This window comes from Rhea pennata, chromosome 3, assembly GCF_028389875.1.
Source record: "Rhea pennata isolate bPtePen1 chromosome 3, bPtePen1.pri, whole genome shotgun sequence".
Lineage (NCBI taxonomy): Eukaryota > Metazoa > Chordata > Aves > Rheiformes > Rheidae > Rhea > Rhea pennata.
The window spans coordinates 112762099-112781065 of NC_084665.1; the positions used below are offsets into that span (position 1 = coordinate 112762099).

The 18967-nt window shown below is 42.0% G+C and overlaps 1 protein-coding gene across 2 annotated transcripts in view; it reads left to right on the top strand.

The window, feature by feature from the left end:
* Positions 1-18758: 18758 nt before the first annotated feature.
* The window catches only part of ASAP2 (ArfGAP with SH3 domain, ankyrin repeat and PH domain 2), an 87816-nt gene continuing 87607 nt past the window's right edge, over positions 18759-18967 (top strand). For both annotated transcript variants that reach the window (XM_062573013.1, XM_062573014.1), the window contains exon 1: positions 18759-18884. In XM_062573013.1, coding sequence (XP_062428997.1) covers positions 18759-18884 — 126 coding nt within the window. The remainder of the gene's footprint in view (positions 18885-18967) is intronic.

Consider the following 18967-nt stretch of genomic DNA (forward strand, 5'->3'; position numbering starts at 1 on the left):
CACCATACAAATGCTACCCAGTGCTGTAAAACATTTCCTCACTCGCCTTCAAGCGACTGTGATAAGCTAATTATTTTATACTCGGTTAAGTGGTTGTCTGCTTATGTGTAAAGGAGATCCAGTGCAGTCAAGGTTGGCAGCACATGTGGGTGCTTCAGATAACAGCTCCTCACTGCGCAAACCCAAAGCGCCTCCAGACCCAAAGGACTGCGGCCAGACCGCAAGCCCTGGCCTCCGGGCAACTGTTTTATGGACAGAATTGAATTGCACTGGCCTTAAGCCTTCAGCTGAGCTTTCCTTTGAAAATTGTGGAACTACAGATTATTGAGTGGTCCTTTTTGCTTTCTTTTCTCATTATTAATTGAGATTTCTACGGTTGCGCTGCTGTGCCCCGTTCTTCTTGACTTTTGGTTCACTGGTGAAAGAGGAATGGCCAAACAGAGCGCCGCCGGGAGGCAGTAATCCCCTGCCACCCACTTCAATGCAGCGGCGATCACACGCGCTGGGTAGGCAGGAGTAAACCAATGCGACAGAGGGCAAACACGCCATTTTAAAGAACGACGCTGAAACCTGTGTTTGATGGTATATCACGCAAATGACTGGATGTTGATCTGCAGGCTGGGTTTGCAGCCCCAGCTGCTCATTGGTGTGTGCAAGGGCGCTATTGCGTGAGCTCCGCTGCCGCGAGTAGGCCACGTGTGCATCTGCTTCCACGCAGAGAAGCACCAACGGCCTCGCTGGCTGTAAAGAGATGGAGAACAGGCACAGCTACGAGGTTTTGCCTTTTTGCTTTTCCATGAGCAAAAAGGGCAGCTGATCTTTTTCATTTGTGGCCATGAAAGAAGGGATAGGTGAAGACACTCCGTTCCAGACTGTGCAAATTGCAATATAAAATGTAGTCCAGTGACAGGTGATTCATTTATTTTCATTTTGTTGTGAAATCACCATACTAATTTCCCACCATCAGGATGTGGAATAATTAGATATGTTCAAGTGGCCTTGAATGTAGAAGACGCTTTTGGAGGTCAGTTGAACTGTCCCTGAGTATGCCCATCATCTTGGTATATGAGATCAAGAACACATTAACATTTTGGTAAAGGTGGGAACAGCTGGCAGTGACGTATTTTAAGACATTTAGATGAAACTAATTGAAGGTGACACAAAACCTAACTGAATTACAATATACTGAGAGTAATTATTAATGGATTAGTGTTAAAATTGAAGGATCAATCAAGTGAAATTTTTCCATTAAGTTTGGGCATGTAGCATCTGGCCCAGGCATGTACCATTCAAAGTTTCATTTGCAACCTGGATGATGGACTAGAGAATGTTTTTATTAGATTTGCAGATTCGTGAGGGACTGAAAGGATATTATAATTCAAAATGATTTTGACATGTTGGAAAAATAATGAAAAAAAAGATATGGGAGGGAATTCAGCGGCCGTGTTTCCACAGTGATATGTATCAGACCTGTGTGTTGCTCCGTGACTTAACAGTACCACGGTGCTCAGAAGCAAACATATGTCACATTCCACGTGGCAACACCAAATGAGCAAAAGGACACTACAGTGTTTTTAAGTCACCATTTGCAGTTCGGTACTGCATGAGCAACACACCACGTTCGCCTCTCCTTTGAGCAGCAGCAGAAGCAGCAGCAGCAGCAGCAGGGCAAATACCTACCCAACAGGGGTCATAGACACAAGAGACACAAACCAATTCAAAATACATCGCGTTGAAGGGAGCACACGCAGAAAGGGACAGTGCAATTGTATGGCAGTCTGTGCTGATAAAGCTGGGTTGCTGTGGCCCTGCCATTCCTCGCTTCCCAACTGCATTCCCAACCTTTTCTTTGTGCTAGCACTGGTTCTACTGTAATAACATATGGAGTCAGTTCAGGGGGCTGTCAGCCATCTCTACGAATGAAACGATTGCTTTTCAGCCAGAGCAGCTCCCATAGCCAGCTCACCACCAAACTGTAGGAGCTTGTGCAATGGAAAGCATAGGAGCACGCATCTGGGGATGAGGAGGAGAGCAGGACCGCAGGAGCCCAGACGTAGATCAACTCCAAATATCATGGTGCTGCACTTAAAAAGAGAGGACTGAACTGGCTGCGTTGATAAGACTTCCCCAGGAGAAATTCATTGTATCAGTGAAGATAAAGAGACTTTCTCTCCAACAGCATGTTGCCCCATGAGAAAAGAGATGTCGGATGGCTATGAGTTGAGCTGCATACACTGGGAGACTGGCTGCAGAAAATATGTTTGATTACCTGCAAGCCAAAGAAATAGCTCTTAAGGAAAAGAGACAGATTTAAGACTGACCTTATCAGGATTCTGTCTCTCTGCTGTCCTCTGCAGAGTATTTGTAGGAGCAAAGAGGAGCAGATGGCACAAGGCTGAGAGTGAGAAGCCCAAATGGAGCCACGGTCACCACCTGTGCCTGCCGCAGACTGCTCACTCACCCGGGATAAACAGGAGGGGCAAATTGTGCAGAATGCCCCAACCGACCATTTTATGCAAAATCCCTGACTGCTGCTTGCTGTGCTGTGAAATTACACATATGCTGGAGTGAAAGCAATAAACAATTGTTTTGTGCAAATATTGCTCCCGGTCTTGTTTTAATGAAGCTTGCCCTGCTTTACATCCCAGACTCCCAGCCTATGCCAGCCCAGGCCTATATCCCAGAGGCTTTTATTTCATTGATTATTCCCAATGCTGTCTTGAAAGCCCTAAAAATTACCATTGTAACTTTCCTGCTTGACAAAAGAAAAGCGCAAACACGAACTAAATTTAATAAAGTGTAAGGGTTTTTCTTTAAGTGTGACAAAATCTTGAGATGCACAAAGATAACTGCAGTTCTTAAAGATGGAGGGTATAGCTTAAATCTCACTTACCGCGTTGCATCATGTGTCCTGCTGCATCCTTCCCAGTGACCCTCACAATCTGCTGTTCTTCCACAGAAGGTGTTTTTCAGAATTGGAGGGAATCTTCTTCTTCTGGGAAAGTACAGACTACTAAATTTAGGCTGCAAACGCTGAGGATGGTAAGTGTGGAGGAAGCTCCAGATGTGCAGAATGCGGCAGCCAATGCAGAGGTCTCTCAGCCACTGACTCTAAGTCACCATCATCTGCTCTCATTTCAGCAAAAGCATACCAGCTACGATCATCTGAACAGAATCCATGCAAGAATAATAACAATCAGAGGTCTAGAAACATAAGGAAAGATCAGAATAATTAGGGCTGTTTAGCCGGCGGAAGAAAGACTAAGGAAAGCTGCATAGTAATCTTCAAAACTTCCTAACAGTGAGGAGAGCAGAGCACTGGAATAAGCTGCCCACAGGGATTAGTCTCCCTCACTCTAAGTCTTAAACAACTCGTTAGACAAAGCACTGTCAGGAATGATGCTGGTGCAGTCTTGGACTGCGACATCTCTGCCTTTTTTTTATGATTATATAATTCATACGTGTCATTGCATTTGCGTCCCACAGCAACAAACTAATGAAGAGATTCAGCAGATATGGAAGATTACAGAGATTTAGTTAGAAATATTGCTGTAATCAGAGTCCCCTGCGATTGCACTGAAGGGATTCTCGCCTAGAAATTAGAAGCCCAGGCAAGTCCGCAAGCCATACTCCCAACGCCATTCCTCTTCTGTCTTCGAGTTGCTACTCAACTACTTTTGAAGTACATTTAATGTAATTTATTAATTCTACTTTAATTAATTTCAATTACTCAAATACAAAATAATTACTCTTACTGAGTTAAGATAGAATTTTGCATTTGTTTAAATAGAATACATTCCCACTTTTCTGGGCTCCGTTCTGTGGATTTAATATCACTAAAAGACATTATGTTCATCATGCTAATGTGGGTCTTAAGTGCTACAGTGCATTGCACTCACAAGTAACCTCTGGAGGCCCCCACTGCCTTTTAAGAAAGCCTCAGAACGCTCCTGGGAATTATTCCACCAGTCGACCCACTTCACCGAACTACCTGCAGCGTCCGATGTGACTGCGTGCGGTGATGAGAACAATCAAACCAACCATCAGCACAGGAGCTGCTTCAACAGCCTCCGACTCCTCACTCTAATCGCTCTTTGGAAGTGTTGGTTTTGCTCAGTTTCTCCCCTTTTGGCTGCCCGTGGGCAGGAATCTGGTCCCTTCGCTGTGTCCTTGTGTGCCTGAACCTCGCTGTCTCACTCACATAACCTGGGTTATAGTGTGTTGTTTTAGTGAGGAGAAACGTCTGACGGGGAAACCACTGCATTTCTTTGCTTTACTTACAAACAAGTCATTTTTCTCTGAACATTAGAAAAATCAAAATAATAGTAGATAGTATCACAGCTCCCACCTCCAAATCTCCCATATCCAAACTGGATTCAAAATCTTTTTTTCAGGTCACAGTACCAGACTTCCTGCGTGTGCCCAATACTTCCATATTTATTTATCAATTATTATCTTTTTTTAAAGAAATGCAAACTTGAACAGAACAATATGCTGATATGAGTTTTATTTTGGGTAGAGTTTTCTGTTGTTTCAGCTGCTTTTTCTATAAAAGTCTACAATAATTTTTTCGAGTTAGTCTTAAATGAGGAATGCTATGATGCTCTATCCATACCAACACACGCACCCTTGCTGAATATGCTGATAAATCCTTTTTTTTTACTGCAGTACAGAACTTTGAGGCAAGTGGAGAATAATATCACAAAGCAATCCTTTCACTTTTCATCTGAATGTTGCAGACTTCAAATATTCTTAAACCAGCTTCGTAGACAGTATTTCCGTTCGTCTTTGTCTTCCCTTCTGTTTATTTATACTATTTTAGCCCCTCCAGCAACATTCAATAAATAATCATTTCCTTTCTGTTAAAATCTCCCATTGTATAATATGTTTATTCCAATGTATATTTACTATGGTTTTAGCTGAGAAATACCATCACCATGAGCCTGAGGAAATTTTATGCACAAAGTTTTTAGCGCAGGCTACTGATTGCGAATTTAACTCACAGAAATTAGGAAAACAAAAGCAAATGCAGCACTATTCAGCTATGCAGTAGGCAGAACCTTGAATAAAATTAAAGAATTTATTATTTATATCACTTATATTGCATACAGAATCAGAATATCCTTAATGTTACAGCATTGTTGATAAGCAGATGGGAGACCACCGAAGTGTATTTTCCATTGATATTGAGTCAGTAGGCCTGACTCAGCTCAAGAGGCCGATTTCCAGTTTGCAGACTTCAAGAGGTCCTCCAGGCCTAGAGGAAGCAACACTAACTGCCTGCTTTCCAGGCGGGAGACTCCTGAGAGAAAACAAACAAATCTCTGGATTTTAGAGATCTTTAAAAAACTAGTTGACCTGAAGAGAAAGTATTTGTTAGTATTCGCTAGGTATAATTGTTCTTCTCTTTTGTCAGACTAAAAATAAAAAAGTGTATTGAGAGATTTTACACTACAGCATCTGTGGCATGCAATGTCTGGGCTAGCAGGGGGCAAAAGCAGCTTAGAAGATGAGCTGCCAGCCAGAAGTTCACAGTCTTGCTACAGGCAGTCCTTAATGCGCTTACCCAGAGAGGCATCAATACCCTGTCTCCTGTCTCTCCACATTCATACCAGCAGGTACTCTGAAACAACAAATTTTGCTGCATGTACACTTCTCATCTGAAAAAAAATCGAATCATTCTAGGCCATCCTCAACAAGACAGACCCCAATGCATAATCTTGCCTCATTCCTTCTTGGCAAACTCCTTGTGAGACATACAGTAACTTCACTGAGATTAAAAAGTAAGGCATCCTCCCCCCGTACCTTGCCACCAAATCACTGCACACCTCCTGTTCCTGTGATTCAGATGCCCATGCTGTGTTTTGCCACTCCCGCTATTTTTGCCACACTCGAGCTATTTTCCTTTTGTAGAGTAAATCCAAAGCATCACCAAAGCAAAACTTGGCATAAACTCAAGTTTCCTATCAAAATGATGGCATTAAAGGACTGCTTTATTAGGGCATTAAAGGACTCCGAGAGCCTGTTTCACAATCTCAACTAGTAGAAGTTGAGCTGTCAGTGCCAATTCATGACAATGGCAATAGTAATGATAAGGATGCTTAGTTTTCTCACAGTGGTTTGGAATTTTACTCAAAAAATAGCATGTTGCATACAAAAAAAGAAGTCAGAATCTTGCTAATACTAATTTGGAAAAATGACTTACTGTTTTCAAACAAGCCAACATTATATTAAAGTACAAAGTCCAAATATTCTTCTGGAATAGATCAATATACCCACTGTACTTCTGGAAAAGCTGAGGTTTACGTATGAGAACTGGACTATCCAGGAGACATGGCCAAATGGTGGCAGAACTGAGACCTCAGTGCTTGTTGTTCGCACATTTTACTCTTGCTGCAAAATAACAGTAATTCACAGTACACGAGACAGAACCTTTCTTCTGCAGACTCCTATGACATTACTTTGATTGCTTATTCTCAGAGTTTTCCAGAGAGGGGCTGTAGTCTACAGCAGAGCTGAGTTTGCATCACATAGCACAAAGAATAAAATAGGATTATAAAAAATAATTCACATAGATTGTCACAAGGGACTTGAATGAAGATAGAGAAAGGTTAAGCACCAGCAAGAGGTCATTTTATGTAAATACAAATAGAGAGCACTGGGTTTAGTCAGCTTATTATTTATCTCATATTAAATTTTGCTTGAACATTTGGCTGTGGGACACAAAAATGCTAATGTGACTCTGGATATTCTTGAAAGTATAATAAATTTGAACAGTAGATAGATAATGTCATAGAAATAAATACTTTGGACCATACTAAAATGGCACTCACAACAATACCACTTAGACATTAGAGATATTATAATAATTGCTTTCATGTAAAACAGATAGCTAAAAACATTGTATTAGTTCCCAGGAGTGCACTAGAATACATCATTGGAGATGAGTCCTTTAATTGAATGCACATAAGAATAGGTATAAGAGTTTAAGCCATACTCAGTATGTCACAAATCTTAACAATTATGGCTACATTTCATTGTGCATGCCATCCTATCTGCATAAAAATGCTTGTTTCAAACTTAAAGGTACAGAATCCAACTTATTTGTTTAAGTGGCATTTTATATTCTTTGAGGAAGGAAACACATCCCCCTGCTTTTTACTGAAAAGAACCTAGTACAGTACTGGGGCAATATAAATAATACATATCTATCTTTTCCATTTATAAAGACTCCATCAGTATGATGCATATTTAACATACATGCACTTTAAATTTCATTATACTTGTATGTGAACATTAATTCCACTGTCTGAGTTTCCATAAGCTGTTGTACACAACAGATTTAAAAACATGGGGTGGGTATTTTTTCTTCATTTCCTTTTTTTTTTTTTTTTTTTTTTTTTTTTTTTTTGAGGATATTTCTAGAAGCAGAAAACAGTTTGCAGCTATGTTTGTCCTTTTTACACTTGGGGAAAGTGGAATCTACCCACTTTTTTAAAGGGAGCTGACACTAATCTAGCTTGGTTTTTTTGATTAACTGTAGGAGTGTCAGGAAAGGAAGAATTTTGATTTGGCAAAATGCATCTACCTTGTTCTCATTTTGCAGTTGCAGACGTGGAAAAGCAAATATAAAGAAGGACCACTGTGATTAAATAATCTAGCATCCTGCATAAAAGAATTTCCTCCAATTTTCTTTCCAAAAAGATCTGTATCATGAAGTGAACCATGTCTATCTTTGGCTGAAAATAATTGTCCTCTGTAATATCTCTCTTATGACAGTTATCATAGAGGATAGGTTTGGAAATAAGGTGCCTTATTCTCTGCTAGTGTAAAGATAATGAAAATATATGAACAGAGATCATGTGAAATCCCATTTCCTTGTGATGTTATATTAAATCTCCTGATTGACTCTCATAAATTACTTCTGAATTTCTGCACTAAATCTTCTTCTTTGATTAAAGATGAAACAATGGAGTATTTACTCAACTCATTTTCCAACACTTAAAACACTTATAAATGCTTTATAAGTCTGAACGGTTTCCAAAATGGCATAAGTTGTTTAAAGCACATATTGGAATTCATTGTAAGTTTTTGCAGAATCTATTATTCTCTTACTGGAGAAAAATACATTGTAAAGCCATAATGTTGAATTAGCTGCTTGCAGTTCACACCTACGTGGCCTCACTTCAGAGGTGTTCAGAATCAACATATCCCATTTACAACTCTGGAAACTGTGGTAACTCTGTTCTTCCGAAATTCAGACTATACTGCATTATTTGTGGATACTGTTAACCTAAACTTTAATGGATCCCACAGAAATAATGATCAAATCATGTGTTTCTTATTCATGCAGACAATCTAATTCAGATGAGTAAGATTGGTCACATGGAAGAAAAAGGATTTGAACTTGGATCTATAAGCTTAATAAGAACGCTGTTCAGGTATTTCAGAATTTAAATTAGGGAAAGCTAACAGTCAATTAATAAGCTGAGCTCAGATAACCTGAATCTCCTAGTCAGCCCTCCTGTTGGTGCCAGGCAAGAGTGCATTGCATCAGCTTTCAATCCATGGGACATCATTTATGTACGTAGCAAGTAAAGCAAATTCTCATGTCCAGCTTACTCTGTTCCATACGGACAAACTGGTTCTGTGGAGCAAGATTGTCTTCATGTACTGCTACTCGGGATGCTAATGCAGAGGAGTTAAGGGGCTGCCTTAGGCCCCTTACATGCTCACATAAACAACTGTACTGCCTGCAAGCACTACCACATTCACATTCTTAATGGTGATTCAACTCTTAATACTTATTTTTTATTTCCGCCATACAGTACAGTAAATGTTAATATTAAATTAATTAAACTATTAACTAAATGTCAATATTAAATAATTAAAGTGTGGGGTTTTTTATTTGGATAAACTTACTAGCTAGTTCACATCAAGCAAGACATTGGCATGCATTTTTTTTCTCTTCATTGGTAATATATTTTTCTGTGCCAAGGCACAAAATGCCCACTACTTAAAGGATAGGGTATTGTATTTCTTTGGATTTGCAGTGTTGGCATTTTCTTGCTTGACTCTTTAAAACAATTTTTGATGTAGCATCTCTCTCTTTTTGTCACTTGAGGGCATATCATGATTTTGTCCCTTTTTGTTCCTATCTAGACTTTAAGAATGAATTGTTTCTCTTTTTTCTCTTTTTCCTATGGATACTGATGATTCATTTTTCAGCCACTGAGAGCTGGGTACTGATTAGTTTACTGCCTTTCACTACCTTCTAGTCATTAGGTGGTAACCCCAGAAGAAAGACTGGCAGATCCCTCAGGAGACTTAGTGCAGCTCTGCTCAAAACACAAATGAAGCTGATGTAAAACGACCAAACTCTGTGGCATCCATAACACTATACATTTCTACCAGTGCCTGCAACTGTCTGTCCACTAATCTTACAAAGCTCAATATGGATCAGCTGCTGATAACATCGGTGAAGAAGGGTCCTTCTTTGTTATAACACTCTCATCTTTTTGTACATATTGAAGACCTTATTTATATTGTCTGTTACTGACCAAACATGTATATAGTGCATATAATTCAGTGCTTTAGACAAATCTGTATTCTTCTCTTTGCTTTTTCCTATTATTTTCATTCATCAAAAATGTTTTTATTTATGATTCATGCTTATGATTTAATTTTCTATTATCAATAAATGTCAAACAAATAAACATTTGAATGTTTTTGTCCTCCCTTTAGTGGTAAAATAATGATTGAATTGGTAAGTTCAAAGCTAGAATATTTTGCCTGTAGTGGATTTTTTATTACTACTTTAAATGTTATCTTCAAAGAGTTACAGTTAGTTAGTTAACTCAACCTTCCCCATTTAATCAAACTATTTTGTTTCTTAAATTCTGTTTAATAAGTAGTAAGGGAGACTGGAAAATTGATAAGCATCTTGCTATATAGATTTAGTTTTAGTTCATTTTGTTTTCTCTCTGAAGTGTATAAGCCTTCAGGTCCTGTTTAATCTATTCATTTCTGACATTTGCATCTCCCTAGGGCTTAAGCGCCTCTGATATTTTTGAAACAGCCTCAGAGATGATTTTGTGATTTAAATCCTTTTGCTTTGCTCTATACCATTTCCTACATAATTTTATATAATTTATACACCAAAACACTATAATTGTACTCTATCTAGGAAACAGCATTATCACATCAAGTCTGACAAACATTGAACAGTATTATCCAAGCAGAGTCCCTGCATCCGTCGTCCTGTGACTGCCCAAACACTGCCAGACCCTTCCATGAATTCTGGAAGTGCCTGGCAGCAATTCCGTACTTAGGACTGGATTTTAAAACAAAGAGCTACTAGTGTGGAGAGCAATGACTTGGTAATAGGTTGTGTATGAACAGATAAGATGCAAGCAAAATTACAACTGCAGAGCTAAGATAAGTGCAATGAGAGCCGACTGCAGCCGACCTAGATGACAAGATAGGAAATACAGCGGCGTACATAAAACCCACAGCCTACAGAGTGCAGGGCTGCTGTGATTGAAGCACCTCAGTTTCGCAAAATGAGGCTCCTGCCTTAGCATCGATTAACATATTTAGGAGGAGCCTGTCAGTTCAGGAAAGATCCACATTCAAAAACAGGCTCTTAAACACAACAGCAAGAGAGGAAGGATGAAGAGCCAACCTCTGTAAATTAGTCTCTTCCTTTGCCAGGTATTGGACTTAAGGAGATCAGTAAGCATGTCAGTAGGTAAACTGAACTATACCAGATCAGGGACTGTATTGACTGATTTTTATTTCATTTTTCTCCCAGGAAACTAAAAAAAGATCTTCCTAAACCAATTCTGTTTTTAAATTAGCATTAGAATGTTTCACTGTCAGGAGCTTATACTAAAATCGAAAAAAGTAAGAGAGTAGATTCACAGAGCTTGTGCAGAAGACAACAGGGACTGCAACATTCTCATTGTCAGGTTCAAACTTCCCATCCGTCTTAGAGGATTTTAAAACACAGGCTGCATCTATATTAGTACACTGTACCTTGCCAGGGCCCGTCCACTGACCTGGAAGCCAACAGACAAATTAAGACACATCCAATCTATTAAGGTCTCTCTCTCTCTCTCTCTCTCCTATAAGGAGTAACCACATCCAGACAGTCTAAGGGACATGGTTCCTGGCCTGTGCTATCTCCTAAAGCACGCCTACACATTTTTTTTTTTTGAATGCTTGAAGTTGGTCTCAGTGCAAAAACTATGCCAGGGACTGTTCTAACAACTAAGCAGTATTGCTGGTTGTTGCACTCCAGGGCCCATGCTATGCTCTTGCACCATTTAGGTTACCAGTATAGATGTGGCATGCTGTCCCTCTCAAAGGAGATGTACTGTGCTTTTTTTCAGTGGGGATGTTCTCATTCTTACTGTTCAGCAGTATCAATCACTTAAACATTCCCTGAAAAGTAGGGGAACAATGTTTCAGGATTGGAGGGTAGATAACTCACCTAAGGAAGAGACTTGAATTACTGGCTTCTGTGTCTCAAGACAAATTTCCTGAGGTACAGAAAAATTTTCCAACTATAGATGTTGACTAGCTGTTAATGAAGCTGAAGAGACAGCTATCCACATCTGTAAATCCACTGCCTACCAGAGCTTCCTATTTGATAACTTCACAAAATCAAATCCACAACTGATTTAAAGTTCTGTAAATAAAATTCAAATATACAGAGCACTCATATTCCATAGTCTGAAATGGAAGATAGAATGGCTGCACCAATACTACCCTGTAAAATCACCTCAATGACAGCATCAAGGTCAAACTCACTAATCCAGTGAGAAAATAGCCTTCCACCAAATGTCATACTTCTCTTGCACACTGCAAGATAAATGCACTGCACTAGCCTAGATTTACCTTCTGAATCTTCCCCAATCTGCCATGCTACAGCACAGAGGCAATATGCTGTAAAGACAGGATGAAGTTCTCCTTAGTTCCTCCAAGAGCTGCCAAAACTTTAAGAACACCTCAGCTCCAAGTTTCAAGTACATGTTAAAAACACAGTTCATAGCATCAAGTTGTCCTGCATTTGCATGGTTGGTCATGTAGGATGGTTAAGATAGCTTCATCTTCATCCTCTTTCTACCTTTCTCATCACTTCCTCTTCTTTTTTCGCTTCCTGACCTTTCTGAAAGACCTCTTCCCTGCCATCACACTTTTCAATGCCGCTGTCCTATCAAACCTCAAACTCTGGTATACGTCAGCCCACATCCTGTCCAAGTTCTGCCAGGTCTCTCAGCTCACATAGGTCCATATCCAAGAAGGAGCTGTACAGCCAAGGTGCAAATCTCTATGGGAGCTTGTGGCTTGGGCTGCCAGGCAGCCCTTCGAAAACTGGCTGAAGTGGCAGAAGCAAGCTTGGTATTTCGTAGAATCATAGAATCAATAAGGTTGGAAGGGACTTCTGGAGATCATCTAGTCCAGCCCCCCTGCTCAAGCAGGGTTGAAGTCTCACACTCCACAAATTCACGGTATAATAAACCAAGTGTCATCTCCCTTCTGACACGGTAGTGATCAGGCTGCCTGGTAAAGCATTTCCTTGCTAAGATACTTTAGCAGCACAGGCAGTAGGCTATGAGGAGACAGCATTAATCCATAAGAAAAGTCTAATCCTAACCTTTCTCCACTCCCAGCTTTCACTCTCGGTTCCCTTTTCTCCAGTAGTATTCTTGGGCTGAAGTTTCTAGGTCACTAAGATACCCGATACTAACTTATTCAGCAATTCAGTATGTCAAGCAGTAGAAGGTAACATTAATAAATATAGATGGAAATATATTAAAAGTTTGAATAACCCTAAGAGATAGTCAGAACATGTTTGCAGTGAGAAAACTCAGAGTGAGAAAGGATTCGGGGCTTTCCATTGACGGAGGTCAGCAAGCCAGTTTGGCTGTGCATAACCAACGGATGCTTGTGTTATGTTGCTTGCCTAAGATAACTTACAGAGATAAGAATTTTCTTTCTCACTGACTATAAAAAAAAGAGCTCTTCTCTGAGACAGTGCTCCTCTTGCACTGGGCTCATATCCTGCAGAAGTTCTCACCTGCAGCTGTTCTATTACTTTCTTTCAAATTTGTAAAAATTATAAAAGATTTTTTCTCTAATACTCTGGCCTCATCTCAGTGATCCCCATGGCAAATTTTAGTTCTTCACTATAAACTCATTTTTTCTCCCGCTATTCATACAGTTATAGATTTCATGTTTCTCTCCTACAATAATTGTCTTCTCTAGAGTTTACTAGAAAAAAGAGGCCAAAATACGGCAATCATATTTGATAGATGGAACCACTAGACAATAGCATTTAGGACACTCCAAGATAAGCTACCCAGCCAAAGCAGCCTATTGAGTATTGGTACAGCTAAGGCACAAGACATTTTTGAAGAAGACGAAAAGAAACCCAGAATGGTAGGACTGAGCAGCCTCAGAGGAGAAGATAGTTGCCTTCATAATGAGCATAGTCACACAGATCTAGCAGGTATCTAACTTGTGTGTGTGCTATGGTGCTGCATCATTTCACCCTTGTGTGGGTCAAGAAGGAGATGGCATTCAGCAGTGGGACCAGCTTGTGCACAGTGTATTGAATATGGTCTAATAAGTGCAAAAGTGGCCTACAGACGGTTGATCTTGCCTAGTCTCATTGGTGAACTGGAGCTGTAGGATCAGCATAAGATCAAAAAGGTGGAAAAGCAGTCTACCTCCATTGAGTTATCTTCTCGGGGCACTGCTGGCTGCCAACAGGAAGGATGTAGCACTGGTAGTAGGGGTGACATGAGGCTTGAGAGGTAATCTGCCATGATAGGCCTGTTCTTGTGAGTGTTGCAATTGCAGCGACTTCTGACATTACCTAGGCATCACAAAGATTGAATTTCCATTTGCCACTACTGCTGTCCTCCTCTTGTGTCTACAGACTTCTTTGCGAGACCAGTGCAGAGACTGAGAGGCCGCAGTGCTAAGGGATAATGACAAAGGGTGAAGTGGCAGGTCAGGGAGAGGAAACACAACCTGCACTGCATGAACATTAGAACAGGCTTTCTGGGACTGTACCAAGATAACCGTTCAGCAGTTAGTATCCCTGAGGGATTCCTCTCTGATGCGTATTCTAGTGATGGCCTGGAGGCCTGCAGCTGAAGCACACAACACAATCCAGCCTGAGGCATCGTGAGAAGGGCAGCTCTTGGGGGCATCCTGAAAGAAGGAGCAGTGCAGACACATGCAGTCTGACCTACTGAAATGTTCCAAAGACACAGAAGAAGCGAACGCTGGAGTCAAACAGCCTGAAACATTCTTTCATAATAGACTGGAATGTACACAGTCTTCCAGTGGATACACTATAAATATTGTGACAATAAGACATTACCAAAATTAAACAAAACTATGGTGCAGTTCTGCCATACCTCAGGAAGGAAAATTCCCACTAAACCGAAAGGCCTTCAGAATCAGACCCGTCCAGTCTCACCCTTTAAGCAGCATACTCCCCCGCTATTGGTTAAAAGCTTATCTTTGGGACTTGCGGGAGTAGCAATACAAAACACCAAAACACTTCTTCATGTTTTCTTCCTTGCCTGTTTTTACTTGCTACCACTTCAGTTGCAGATGTTGTTGTTACTATTAACGCTTGGGGAAAATGTAAGTTTCCCACTAAGGTCTGTGAGAGCAATTACGTGAAATGAAAGTCTGAAGATAATCAATGAGGCTAATGAGATTTTCTATGAACCATTTATTTGCTGCATTCCTTTAGATTTAACAGAATTCCGTTTAACAGAATTACTAAATGCACATCAGAATCCCTATAAATACTGAATACACACAGACAAATCCAGAAAAAAAGTATTTCCTCAAACTATCCAAAATTATCAAAGAAAGAAACCATGTGCAAAACTTTGATATTAAAGAAAGATATAACAGAGAGAACAAATACCATGAAACAATCTGTTATTGAGCCAGTCAGCACAGTACAAAAATGACTAGTGTGGAAAAAAACTGTCTTACACATTTTAAGTCCCATTCCAGGCAGCTGCTGAGGGATCATGGAACATGCCAATCAGCTCATCATGTTCTCTCACTGCTATTATTACAAACCCTTTAGCACGTCCCCTCATTCAACAGACATTAACTTCTGCCTATTTGATCCACGATGCTAACCTCCAGCTCTACCTGCTAAATCTCAAGTACACAAGGCCTTGTGTGTTTTCTCTCACACTGATCCTAATTCTTGTAATGATACCCCTTAAACATCCTACTTCTATCTGAAAATCCTTCTTGAAAAATCTTAAGAAACAAGCTGTCTTAAGAAAAGTTCAGGCAATAGCGTGCCAAGACCACAGATTGTTGTACTGACCAACTCTGGTCCAGTATTTCCTTGTATTCACTGGATTGGCTTTGCATTAGCTAATTTTAGACACCCCCTCAGATTTCCAGAGAGCCTGTTTTACTGTTCTGTGTTTGTATAGCACCTGGTCCATGATTTGGGTTCTTATATAGTGGCTGTGATACAAATAAATATTTTGGCATACAGATATGATTTCTAAAGATTTAACCAATTTTCTAGGGTTTTTTTAAAAATTTTTATTTTAAAATCTATCTTATAATTGTGATGGTCTAATTCATGTTTTTAACAATACTGATTAATGAAATCATTAATACTAGTTTAACATCAATGCAGGAAGAAACGTTTGTACAAACTGAGTTTTCTCATTTTCGTATCCTCTGCAGGCTACAGGCTGTAGGGAAAGAGACCTAACCCCTGATATTCTATAGTGCTCTATAGCGATATATTCTATACACACCCACAAAATTTTCAGTGAAGCAATTTGCAGACTTTGGATCTCTGAAAAATACTTGTCATGTATTTCTCTTTAGTAGATCTCTGTGACTAGGTCAAAGATGGTGGTGTTTTATCATGTATTAACACAGATAGAAAACAAAAGAAAGGAATGTTCAAAGTTAGAGGAGAAGGAACAAGGGTAAGCAAGGAAGCAGGAAGAGCCTGGAGATAAAATAATAGCACCAGATCCATCAAAAGCAAGCCTTCTTCACAGTGATTATTGAGACATATGCACATACTGGGACATGTACTGCTTACTCAGATTCAAAAAATGGGGCTGGATGCTGAAAACAGTGTCTCTCATAAATACCTAGAGATCAGAGTGGACAAGCTCTGAACTTCCTGTTTGACACTGAGACCAAAACCTGTAATGAAATTCTTGGACATATCAGTAAGGGAGTAGTAAGCCACAATAACAATTTACTGAGATATTAGGACTATATAAAGGATTGAAGGGCTAAAAAAAATAGTCTTTCAGAGAGATGCAGGACTGGGACACTAATAAAAGTGTCACTGCAGACAATTAAATGCAGGACAGCTGACCCACAGTCTCCATCTCCATACACAATTTTAGTTTGTGGCAAATGCAAAGCAACTCAAATTAGCTTTCCCTCTTTAAAAAAAATGGGGGGACTCAATCAGCTTGGTTTATCAAGAAACAAATTTGAGAAGTGATTTTATAACAGTGTATAAGAATGCTTATAGAGAGAAAATACTGAGTAATAAATAGTTCCTTAACCTACTGAAAAAAGTCAAAATAACAAGCAATAGCGGGAACACACAGTGTGATTAACCATTGTAACAAAATGCTAGAAGTAGTGGATTCTCCAAACTATTGAGTCTTCATGTCAAAACGAGATGTCTTCTGGGAGCTTCAACCAACACAGATCATTACTCTCGGAAGAAAAGGAGAACTGAATGAAATGGAGTCTGTCATGCAAAAAAAATGAGACCAATGTACACAGCAGTTTCATTGGGATGGCAAACTCATAAATCTATTAGTTTTCATGTCTGAAGACAGCATTGCAGTCATCTAACCTAATCTGCTAGGTAATATAGTCCACAGAATTTAAGGATGCCTTGCATGATGATACTGTCTTGGTTGCATATACCCCAGTATCAGACAGAAGATGTAGCTGCTAGACATTTCATTGACATGTTGCAGATTCAGACTACATCCGACAGAAGAGCTGTTGCAAAAAGTTAAAACCTAGTAGTATTTGCCTTTCAAAGCTCAAGTTCTTCCATCTCTTCATATTTTCTAAATAAGTATGCCACGTTGTAAGATATGATATGGTAGATTAAGAATGCTAGTGTTTACTGTTTTGGTAATGGCGAAATTTTAAATATTGCTCCAACTGCATCACCATCAGCTGATAGAAAAACAAAGATGTAACAACATACATATTTTTAGTAAGACTGAACATTTACACTAGACTGGGGCACAAATATTTACTGAGTGACATACAAGTAGGGAGTTTAATGCATCAGCACCAAAAGATATTGTATATGTGCAAGAACAGTTAACTGAAACATGCACATAAAGGTAAGCGTGTATTAAAATCTTAGCAAGGAGGTGGGGGTAATAATACAAAATTACATGAAGATAGTTTTAAAACTAGTAAGATTTAATGAAAGGAGCTTGCAGACAGTCATTGTTCATTATCTGCTTTGCTACAAGCAGTAACAAATACAGTTGACGAGTTTCATCATTTATAGCAAGGGAGAATTCACTGTAACACCAGCAAGGATTGCAAAGGGTAGTAACATTTGGCTAGGCCTGTAATTATTGAGTTGGACATTTTACAGACTGCAGCAGAAGAGTTCCCCGAATTCCCCAGAGAGTTTTAAATCACATTAATAAAGAATCACTTATAGGATGCTAGCAAATAACTGCATCACCGGAGGGGAGCGAAAAGCCACCGGGGAGTTTCTGGGCCAAAGCACGGCTTTCCGAGGCTTCCTGCAGGAACGGCCGGGGGGCCCTGGGCTCTGCGGCCGGGGGCGCCGCGGCGCGGCCGCGCTTCGGCGGGAGCCGCCGGGCGAATCCTCCTCCCCGAGGGCGGGAAAAGCCTTCGAAGGACGCGGAGAGAAACCTCACTCGGCCGACAGGGGTGTTGCGCGGCACCTCCGGGGAGCCACCGCGCTGAACTTTCCTCCGGCCCCCTCGGAACCGTGCAACAAGCCGGCGCGGAGGCGGACCTGGGCCGCCGAGCCCGGCTGCGAGCGGCGCGAACAGCAGCCGCGCCGGCGGCGGCACCTGCGGCGCGCCCTCCGCTGCCTCCCGCCTTGCCCGCGGCGGGAGCGCTCCTCGCCGCCCCGGCCCCGGCCCGCGGAGCTTCTCGGCGGGTTTTTCGTTTGGAACTGCGCGGCCGCGGGCCTGTCCCCGCGCTGCCCGGCCGGCGCCTGGCGCCGCCGTTCCGCCTCGCCCCGGCGCGGGGCGGGGGCCGCCATGTTCTCGGGGCGGGCGCCGTGTGGTGGCGGCAGGTCGCCCCGTCCCCCCGCGGAGGTGGCGGTGGTGCGGCCGCGCGCCTGGGCCCGCCCCCGCGTGTGCGTGTGTGTGTGCGCGCGCGCGCGGGCGAGGGCGGAGGCAGCTCGCCGCACCCCGCTGGCCGCTGGGCGTGTGCCCGGCCGCCGGGGCTGCGGGAGCGCGCGGGGACGGGGCTCGCGGCGCGGGGAATTTCCTTGTGCGGCGGCAGAGGGACACGCCGCGCCGCACGGCGAGGCCGTGAGGAGGGAGCCGCCGCCGCCGCCGCCGCCGCCGGCGGTTGCCGAGCGATGTGAGGGGGGAGCCCCCCCCCCCCCCGGCCCTCCCCTCCCCTCGGAGCCGCCCGCTCCCCCCACCCCGCCGCCGCCTCTGCCCTCCCCTCGTCCCACACATCCCCGCCCCGCCATGCCGGACCAGATCTCCGTGTCGGAATTCGTGTCCGAGACCAATGAGGATTACAAGTCACCCACCGCCTCCAACTTCACCACCCGGATGGCCCAGTGCAGGAACACGGTGGCGGCCATCGAGGAGGTGAGCCCGGGAGCGGGGCGCGGCGGGGCGCGGAGCGGAGCGGGCTGCAGCCCCCGCCGGCCTGGCCGCCGCCGAGAACAAGG